Raw genomic sequence first — 10,745 nt, 5'->3', positions numbered from 1 at the left:
TTTATAGAAGCATAGTTTAAAGAACTGGCCTCTAGTGCCAGCACTCGGGAAGTACAGAGCCATGAGTTTGAGTCCAGAATGGCATGTGTCGCCGTACCACAGACAAATGAAAGGGACTTTAGAAAGCTTTCATTAGTTCTTTGAGAATTTCATACAATGTGTTTAGGTTATTGTCTAAGTTAGGGTTTTCATTGCTGTGAACAGACACCATAACAAAGGCAACTCTTAAAAAGGGCAACATTTAATTGGGGTTGGCTTACAGGTTCTGGGGTTCAGTCTACTAACACCATGGCGGGAAGCACAACAGTATCCAGACAGGCATGGTGCTGGAGGAGCTGAGAGTTCTACATTTTGTTCTGTAGGCAAACAGGAGACAAACTGACTTCCAAGTATCTAGGAGGAGGGTCTCCAAGCCCACTCCCAAAGTGGCACACTTTCTCCAACAAGGCCACACCTAATAGTGCTACTCCCTGGGCCAAGCACATTCAAACCACCACAGTTGTACTTACTCCCCCTGACCCAGTTCCTCTCATACCCATCCATTTCACCCTCTTCCCTTTCCACCCAACTTGTACTTTTCTTTCTCTCACCCCTCCATCAAAGCCCAACTGGAGTTGCCCTACTGCTCTTGGGAGTGAAGCCTGACATAGATCGGGGTCCACCAACTAGGGGACACATCTTTAAAGAGAACTTTCCCCTTCTCAGCCCTATCAAATGCCAGTAGCTCCTCGCCCACAGGTGAGATTCTGCGCCCACCTAGCCCCTTAGTGGTGGGATTTTGTCTGGGTTGAGCTTTCGCATGCTGTCAAAATGTCTGTGAATTCATACGTGCATCTGCCTGGTTGTGCCTGGAAAACACAAGATGCCTTGGTGCTATCCACCCACTCTGACTCTTAGTATCTTTCTGACCTTTCTTCCTCAAAGATACCTGAACCTTGAGGGAAGGAGTGTGATAATGCAAATCCCGCCTTGGGCCAAGTCCTCCATGGATTCTTATCGACCAGTGGAAGGCCTCTATTAATTGCCATCAGCTGTAAGGATTGGGAGATACACTCATCTATGGGCAAAGCAGTAAGTCTATGCTCGTTTAGCAGAATAATAGCATTGTGTTCTCCCTTAGGGACTATGATCTACTTAAACACAGGTCCTTGGCACAGTGCCAGGCATGGTATGGCGCAGGCCTTAGATCCAATCGTAGAGCGGTTGGTTACTTTTGTAACACTCATGCCACTCTTGTAGCAATAAGCATAGCTTGCTAGGCCCATCATTGCTGTACCTTGCATGGTTCGTATCTGGATGAGATTGAGGTGTTTGCTGGATACACAGAGGCAGGAGGAGAAAGAAGTATTTCCTCCTGCATCTGTGTGTATAGCAGGCACTTTCCAGCGCCATGAAAGCTAACTTACTGGTAGAGAAAAAAGTGCCACCTTGATTTCTCTCATTTATCTGACTCAGTTATGTGGTGTCCTCAGGAAGAGGGGCTTGCCAACAAGTTCTGAAGATAGCCAAGACTGCTGGCAATAACCTGCAATTCTTGGGGCTTTATGAGATTCCACTGGCCACAACTCAAGAAGTACCCGTTCTTGGTACTGGGGTTTTATTTGCTAGGTGGTGTCTGTCCTCTTTCCTTCTTGGAAGGTGGTAACTCCATTAAAATATTCATCTCTCCCTCCCTTCCTCTCTCCTTCCCTCCCTCCCTCCCCCTCCCCCCCAATAGCATTATGTTCTTGATGGCCTTTTCAAAAGGCAGGGTCAGTTGTCCCACCCCATAGTCCTTCCTTTCACTTGCGCTTCCAGTCCCGTTAGTCTCCTTTACTCTTGCTACAGTAACTAGTGGTAGAGAAATATTTTCTAAGATACATAGTCCACTGGGAAGAGATTGTGAAAAGGGAAATTATGGTTGCTGACACCACCTTCACCAAATAACCAAAGTCCATCAATCTTTGTCCCTGCCGTATGACTCTGCCAAAAGGGCACAAATAATTCTACCGAGAAGAAACACCAGAGGAACCCAGATGTGCTTGTTTGTTCCTGGATTGGGTCCTGGAACAGAGATAACTGTCAAATGCCACAAGTGCTGTGGGTTAGTCAAAGCAGTGCTCCACCAATGCTCGTTCCTGGTTCCGATCCTTGCACTGATGTTATGTAAGACGCTAACATTTAGAGAAGCTGCCCCAAGGATTACGGGAAATTGTGCTTTTGCAACATTTTAGAAAGTCTGAGATTATTTCAGTTCAAATGGAAAGTTTATCTTTAACGGAGAGAAGTTGGAGTCTGCGGCTTGCCAGCCCTTTGGGGATCTGAGCGTCCAAGCAGTGCGACCCTGGGCTCCACTCCCCCGCCTCGAGTGGGAGGCGTCGCGACTGAGCTGGGAGCTCCGCGCGGCCGACAAGCACCGCCCCCGGCCCGCTCTCCGCACAGCACCTCGCAGTCATGCCCCACGCAGCGCTATCCTCGCTCGTGCTGCTGAGCCTAGCCACTGCCATCTTCGCTGGTAAGCCGCCCCTGCAGCGCTCCGCGAGGGCGCAGAGTCCCCTCTCCTGCATGCCTTCCCCTCAGACCATCCTGCGCCCATCTCTCTGGTTGGGTGGCTTCCGAGAGCCAGACCAGGGGCAAAGGCCAAAGCTGAGGATCCCACTTCCAGCGTATCTGCATCCTCAGCTCAGAACCCCCAAGAAGGTTAGCTAGCTAGAGGGTAGAGCCCTTCAATAGGTGGCAGCAGGGACGGGGTGAGGCCTGAGGGTGGAGGGAGGAAACAGGCCCTGTCCCATGGTTAGTGGGCAAGTTGTTAAAACAGGAAAAGAGTTCAGCCAAATAACCCCTGCATCAAGAGGGAGGAGAAGCCAGACTTGGAACAAACACTGCGATTTAGAGACATTTTTAGTCGGCTGGTGTACAGTGACATCTGAAAAATTAGACATAATTAGTCACTTGCAAAATGACCCCCGAGGAACACAGACAATTCCACCAAAGCATGTGTTTTTCCTTAAACAAGCTTTCTGTGGGGGCATGCCAAAAATACGTAAATGGGGAAACCCTGGGGGAGATTTCCTTCCAAAAAAACACTACCAATCGAACCTTTCCGAGAATGAAAGGGCAAAGTAAACAAGAACTAAGTGGATGCTTGTGTGGGCTTCAGTAACAAGATTATGCAAGAGATTTTTGTCTCTTGGATTTCACTGCATTTTGAAATAAATTTCTGTATGAAACCTGCTGACAGCGGGGGGGGGGGGATATTTTAAAGGCCCTGGGTGAGTGGTGGAGACCAGTCACAGTGAACTGCTCAGAGCTTGCAAAGCTCTTTTCCTGGGTTCCTGTAGTGCAGCATGTATGCCTCTCGAGCAGAAGCAAGATGTGCGGTTTTACAACGCTGAGTTCTCCTTAGGCACTCCCTGGTTATCTGGGACGCCTGAACTCCCTCTTAGCTCTCTTTCTACCATCCCAGGCTATTTTTTTAAATACTTTTTGTTGTTGTTGTTGTTGTTATTGTTGTTGTTGCACCATGGAGTAACACAGTTGCACAATGGGTAAATATGCTTGTTTTGCAAATGACCTTCGTTCATTCAATCCCTGTAACCATATAAATCTAGGAAAGAAAAGACGCCATTAAGTTATCCTCTACCCTCCACAGGCACGCACGTAGGCATGCACGCACAAACGCATGCACACACACACAATGATAACCAGTTTAAAAAAAGGAAGAAAAATACATTCCTAGCCGATCTGGAAAGAGAATGACTTTCTAGGTTTTAGTATCACCTGTGAGGTTGTTTTGAACACTGAGAGAAGGATTATTCTTTTGTAAGTCTGTGTCTGGATTCACTCTGACCACTTCTCTCCCTCAGGAGACTTTCTAAAGATTACAGTAAAAACGAGCAAACTCCTCCCACACTAGTTATCCACCGTCTGTGCCCTCCAGTGAAGTGGAGACGGTACTTCATAGATCCGTTGTATCAAGCGAGAACTCTGTCTCTAGTACCTATCATGGGCCTGGGAAATCCTGGTCTCCTTCCTCTCGCTCTTACTGTGAAACGTGAAAGGTAATTGTATCAGCAGAAGATGTCCTGAGCATACACTCCACTGGCTGTACTTACTGAGCACATTTACATTCATGATGGCGAGAGCTCATCACGAATTAGAGTTAGCTTGAACAGCAAGATCTCAACACAAAAAGAACCCCAGTAATCTAGCATAAAGTGTACATTTAATGCTAAAGTGGAAACAGCGCTTATTTTTTTTCTCTATTACGTTGGAGTATGTTAGCAAACGTGAGCCTGTTGGTTTTGGATCTTAGCTCAAAATTCCCGATGGCTATGACATCATTTAACCTCCGAAGGTTTCCATGGCAGACCTGTACGGAGGTTCTCTGGTTTGGATTGGTTTGTTGTGGGTGCTGTTGGGGAGCTAAGCACAGATCCCCATGCTGGTGCCCACTGGGCCACCTCTCCAGATCTAGAGCCTCTGTGTAACAGTGCCCTTGCTCACCGGGATGCATGTGCCTGGGACTACGGGGTCAGGGATTGTGCACGGCTGGTGTGAGAGGAGTTGCATGGCTGGTATGAGAGGAGTGCTCATCCTGTGCATCCTGTGGGTCAGCTTCTAGGCCTCGGATTTTGAGTGGCTGGTACCTGCAAGGGATGGTTTCGGTGCCCCTGCCTTCTCTCTGATGTTAACTCATTACCCTCCCTGCTGTCACTGAGTTTCTCTACCCCGACCTTGTGGGAACTCTAACCTTCTGTTTCTTCTACACAGGCTGCTTACCCCCTTGTTGTTGGTGTGGTTATCCTCCCCCTACCATCTTCCATATCATGTGATATCCCAAGGCCTTCCTCAAACACCTGCGTTCTTGGTTATGTCTCAGTGCTTTATCTCCAGGGTCTGCTTTGTAGCCCACCACTCACCTTCCCCGGAAGAGGCTCTTTAACCGAAGGAGCCTTGCTGCCTTGAAGAGTTTCGCTTTATTTCGATGTGTCTTTAAACTTTATTTTATGATAAAATGATGAAACATGAGATGATTTTAAAGGTAGAGGTGTTAGCTGCACTGTGATTTCTTTTCAATCGTATCTTGGATCTTATAACCGAATTCAAAACATTTGTGACCTCTAAGTCGGTCAAGGTCACTTTTTCTTGCCATTGTAGATGGAACTCTATTTCAGGGGACAGTTTACGCCTCAGATTAGGCGTAAGAATTTTTTTTTTTTTTTTAGAAAATTTAAGTTTTCACACAAACAGGTAAACTTACAAATAGTTATTGTTTTAGGATTTCTCTCATTTTTTTGAGAAGCTTTTAAGAATTTGTTGCTGTGTTGAAAATCAATGCAGTCACTAAAAAGCCTGTGTTCCCCCCTGCATGGCTGTGTAAAGTTACAGACCAAACCCGCATATCTAATAAACCTACCTAACTCCTACGGGTGGTTTTCAGCATACTGCCTCACAAATCCATCTGGACAATAGGAGTCGTATTTGGCTTAAAACCAGGTCAAGAAGAACATTGTCTTCCTGCAACGTCTGTATAAGGAATGTGATTGTTTTCACAAGTAATTTTAGATTTTGAGGAGAAACCAGGAGATTTAAGTCATAAAAAAAAATGGACCAGTAATGCCCAATGAGAAAGGACGGATGACACAGCTCATCAGTCTATCACTAAGGATGGACATGACATCCTGGAAGGGAGGTGAGGAAGAGTGATGTAGAAAAAGGACCAGGTGTCAGGCGGCTTACGGTCCTTGGGATTGGGCAGACCTTGAAACCTGTGCACAGCCACAGAACCTATGGGTGGCTGGACATTTGGGCCAGCCTCTCCCTTCTGGACTCATTACACATGTAATAAACACCCTTCATCTCCCTCTTGTCTCGCTGAAGTTGGCCTATGGAGGGTGAGTGAGGCCAGCAAGAGAACAGAGAGTGTTACCAACTTGGGTTGGTAATAGAAAATCACCACAGAAAATAGGCACGCGGTAGTTTTCCCGTGGGGATTGCATTCATCTTAGCACGTGATACTTTCATCACCGCACATAATCTCTGTGGAAACTTTTGGACACACACTGACCTGTAGCACCAAGGCGAGGTTTCCTTTTTTAAACCAGAAGTACAACTAACGCTGACATGAGCCCAGGGAGAGGGCAGCTGAGGGCTCTGGGTGAGTCAACACTGTAGTTTCTGCTCTTATTACTTGTAGCCTCTTCTTTCTTTTCTCCGTTTTGGTCTTGTCTTCCACTGAAGGAGCCTTGGGTGTCCTATTTGCAATATCTGCCCTTGATATTGGGTCCTTAGCACTCCAAAGTATCTGTGATTGGCAGCCTCAAAGATGTTCCTGGAGCTTCTTATCACGTGGTGTTTACTTGCTTGCACCTCACTCCCACACTGAATAGGCATGGCCTATTTAATTGTGGTCGTTGTTTTTTTTTGTGTGTGTGTGTGTGTATAAAATTATGCACACTACAAACGGATACCCAAACAGCTGATGAAACACTATTTTTGGATTGCATTAGCATTTGAGAATTTCTCCACTGAGCCACTAAATGCTGAGATTAGCATTTGTGTCTGGAAGGCTTAGTGAAGGACATCTCCCCCTTCAGCCTGGGCTGGCATCATCTAGTCCCTTGAGACAGAACAGAAAGGCTGGGGAAGGTCGAATTCCTTTCCTGACTCAGCTGAGGCATCCATTATTTTCTGCCTTGAACTTGCTATAGGTACACCTGGTTCTCAGGCTTTGGGGCTCAGGTAAGGATTTATACCATTGTCCCTTCTCCATGACCCCATCCTCAGACTTTCAGACTAGGATTGAATAACGCCATCACATGTTCTCTAGCCTGCCAATGATAGATCATGAGTTATGTTTCTTGCTTGCTTGCTTCCATAACTGTGTGAGCTAGACAGGTAGATGTGTACGTAGATAGGTAGGTAGGTAGGTAGGTAGGTAGGTAGGTAGGTAGGTAGGGCAATGGATATAGATGATGGATGATGGATGGACAGATGGATAGATAGATAGATAGATAGATAGATAGATAGATAGATAGATAGATAGATGATGGATGAATGATAGATGGATAGATAAATAAGTAGGTGATGGGTGGACGGATGGATGGACAGATAGATGATAGATGATGGATGGATAGATAGATGGAAGGATGGATGGATGGATAGATAGATGATGGATGGATAGATAGGTAAATAGACAGATGGATAGATGGATGGATGGATAGATAGATGATGGATGGATAGATGGATGGATAGATGGGTAGGTGGATAAATAGATGGACAGATGGATAGATAGATAATGGATGAATAGATAGATGATGAATAGATGGGGTAGATAGATAAATAGATGATGGGTGGGTGGATGGATAGATAGATAGATAGATAGATAGATAGATAGATAGATAGATAGATGCAGATTCTTATATTAGTGCTGTTTCCCTGGAAAATCCCAATACAATAGCCAAGAGGATGTTTCTGAAATGATTGACAACCAAGACTGGATTCTGTTAAGTCTGGCTTTTCTCTCTTGCCTTGAACCACCAATCCCTAGTGAGACCTAACACCTAACAGGAGTAACTTAGTGAAGGATGCATTTTGGTTCACAGTTTGAGGGCCATTCTGAGGCAGGAATCTGTGGCTGTGGTGACAGGAGTTTGAGGTTGCTGCCTCTCGTATCTCGGCAGATCAGAAAACAGCGGACAGACAGAAAATGAGACCTGGTTATAACCCTCAAGCCACTTCCTCCGGCGAGGCACCACTTTCTGAAAGTTTCACAACTCTCCAAAATAGAGCCACAGCTAGAGACCGAGTCTTGAAACACATGTGCTCAAGCCTGGATATTCATACTTGGTTCCCATGGCCATCTCATAATACCAAGTGTACTCAGTGCAACTTCTAGCATCCTCATAGAATTAACATTCCCAACGCAGTTATACAGGTAAACTCCTGACTGCAAGTCCCTGTGATATAGAAAAACAAAAGCTTATGTTTTCAGTGCACAGTGGCACAATGCGATTCTCATTCCTGAGAGGGAAGTAACAAGGAAATACTGGACCAAAGCAAGACTGAAACTCAACAAGGCCAATACGAAACCCGCAGCTCCATGTTTGGCAACTGGAATTCCAACAGCACAGCATCATCTGGGCTCCAACAGGTTTGGGTAGCGCTATCCCTTCAGCCCACAGCACAGATGGCCGTTCCCTTGGACCAGCTGCACTCAATGTCTGCCCCTTTTGTTGGTAGACATTCTATGTTTCTGGTGTCTCCCCTATCCTGAGATCTCTCCTGCATCCTAGGCCTCACCTTTATAGCTATAAACACCAACTCCAAGCTCCAAGCAAGGAGTCTGAGCCTGTCACACATGGCCTGGCTCTGGCAGCGTCCTGGAACCGTGGCTCAGTCCCCCATAATGCTTGCCCTCATGCTTGCATCTTGTGTGTCTACAGAAACAGCACCACATAGACACTGGTGAGTCCTGCTGCCGGATGATAACCGGGGCCTCTTGCTCCACAATCTACAGTAACCCCTCTATCTCTACGGCTGAACATAACAAACCACTTTCGGGTGCCCAGAATGTTTTCTGTTGAGGAGCACTTTTTCAAGTGAAAGGTCTTAAAACTGCATTGTTATAACCTGGTGCTCTCCGGGAGCAGTGTCTTGTTTTTTTTTTTTTTTTTTTTGGAGCTGGGGACCGAACCCAGGGCCTTGCGCTTCCTAGGTAAGCGCTCTACCACTGAGCTAAATCCCCAGCCCCCCAGTGTCTTGTTTTTACAGCAACTTTACTACTGTCTGTGTGAAGTATGTGTATGGGAGGCAGGGCTCTTGGATCATGCCAATCTCATTACCCATTACGGACAGACACTACCTGCTATACCCCATAAGCCATACCTGCCTTAGCCCCAACTCCCAACCTCCCTCCCTCTTTCATTGCCAAATGACACGTTTTTTCAAACCGTTGGGCTTCACTTCCTGCTTTCTCACTGGAAATCTGGCCAAGAGCAATCAGCAATAAAGCCATGCTACAGACCTGAATGGCATACAATTTAAACTTTTTCCCTATCAAACAAACCAGCCCTTTATGGTTTAATTCCCCCTGAATCAGGTTTTCAGGACAGAGGCAAAATGAAGCCAGTTTCTTTGCCAGACTATAGCAAGACTGGTCCCGGAAACCTGGAAACCTCGTGATCACAGCCTTCCTGACCGCATTTCTTTCTTCCTCACTCCCCCTGGGCTCACCCTTTAAGCTCAGCTTACAGCCTTCTAGGGCTGCTCTAGCCTCCAGCTCCACATTCTTCCTTCTAAAAACCTACAAAATATGGTCAGGTTTCTCCCAGCAGTAACAAGGACCCTAAATCTCATGATTACTGTGGTGAATTACTTTTCTCAGTGCTGTGACCAAATAAATACCTGAATAGAACAGGCGAGCATTTGTTTTGGTTCAGTTTGAGAGTCTGGGCCAGTATGGTCCAAAAGGCATGCTGGTAAATACGGATGGCTCCTGACTCTGATAGTGGGAGCGGACGGATGCTTGCTCATTTCTGTGGGCCAGAAGCATAGAGAGGACAGTTACGGATCCACACAAAACACTGCCACTTGCTTGAGAATTAAATGGTCAAGCCCACGAGTCCATAAAGGACAATTCACATTCAAATCAAAACATATAGGGACTCCCCAGTATTACTGTAGTGAGAAACGGAGGTCTTCAGCCACACCAACTCACCCTTAGATACACCTTCCAGTAATCCAACTGTAGTTGAGTGACTGCTACCCTAGCCAACACATTGACTACATCTGCAAGGCAAAACTCCAGCCAAACAACACAAGAAAGCTAACACTTCTGGTTCTTCACTGGAGACACTGGAAGAGATGGTGTTTCTTGCCTTAAGGTGCTCATTTATTACACAGCAGTAGATTGCCGATACACCAACTTAGATGGGTAGCCTCAATTTGAAAGAATCTAGAATTACCTGGGACACAGACCTTGGGGGATTAGCTTGATCGCATTGATTGAAGTGATAAGACTTAATGCCTAATGTGGGTGGTCCCATTGATTCTCTTACTGGGATCCTGGGCTGTGTAAGTACAGAAAGGTCTGAGAAGTAGTACACATGCATGGCCCTCTGCCTTCGGATGGGGCTGGAGTGGGACTAGCTGTTTCCAGCTCCTTCTGCCTGGAGTTGAGTGTCTTATCACAGCAACAGAAAATGAAACTAAGACACCGCCTAATGTGTTCTTTGACTTCCGTTGCTTTCATGTGTCTATCCCCACTAAATTATACGCTGTAAGAAGACAGGGTTCTTCGCTGTGGACTTCCCAAGCACCTAGGTTGGACCTCTTTTCATGTCTCTTCTAAAGATAAGCTAACCTGGAACAGAGAAAACCTTAGTTAATAAACCTGAGTTCCTGTTGGGGTCAGACTTTCCCTACCAGGGTGCGGGGCGGCTTTGGATAAAGTTGCTAGCCCAGAGCCATGCACCACCTCACTCCTATGTCTGGTTCTCGGGGTCGTGTTCCAGACTTCAGAGTAGCTGTTAGTGATGTTACAATAAAATTAAGACCTGTTCTCTGCTGACTTGCCACTAGTAATCAAACTGGAGAAATAGGTCACTACAAAGTAAAAGCATACTGAGTGTGTCCAAGGCTTCGAGTAGTAAAGACAGCCTCTTTTGAATTAGAATGGCTAGCTATGGGTCTTTGTTGTTTAAGAGATGTCTTTTCTAAAAGCCCTTACAGGCCCAGGACTCACCTGACCCCTCTTGTCTTAT

General features: G+C 46.2%; 1 protein-coding gene and 1 non-coding gene across 2 annotated transcripts in view; both read left to right on the top strand.

Moving 5' to 3' along the window:
- The first annotated feature begins 1,304 nt into the window (after positions 1 to 1,304).
- On the top strand, positions 1,305 to 1,382 carry Mir6216 (microRNA 6216). Its single transcript, NR_106679.1, has one exon. It is a non-coding gene; the product is annotated as a microRNA 6216 (primary transcript).
- Positions 1,383 to 2,197: 815 nt separating this feature from the next.
- The window catches only part of Cd302 (CD302 molecule), a 33,721-nt gene continuing 25,173 nt past the window's right edge, over positions 2,198 to 10,745 (top strand). Inside the window, exon 1 of the mRNA NM_001013916.1 lies at positions 2,198 to 2,494. Within this exon, the coding sequence (NP_001013938.1) occupies positions 2,434 to 2,494 (61 nt within the window). The 5' untranslated portion in view covers positions 2,198 to 2,433. The remainder of the gene's footprint in view (positions 2,495 to 10,745) is intronic.

Source organism: Rattus norvegicus, chromosome 3 (assembly GCF_036323735.1).
Source record: "Rattus norvegicus strain BN/NHsdMcwi chromosome 3, GRCr8, whole genome shotgun sequence".
Taxonomy (NCBI): domain Eukaryota; kingdom Metazoa; phylum Chordata; class Mammalia; order Rodentia; family Muridae; genus Rattus; species Rattus norvegicus.
Note: the sequence above shows the minus strand (reverse complement) of the source record. Positions and strands in the feature narration are given on the sequence as shown.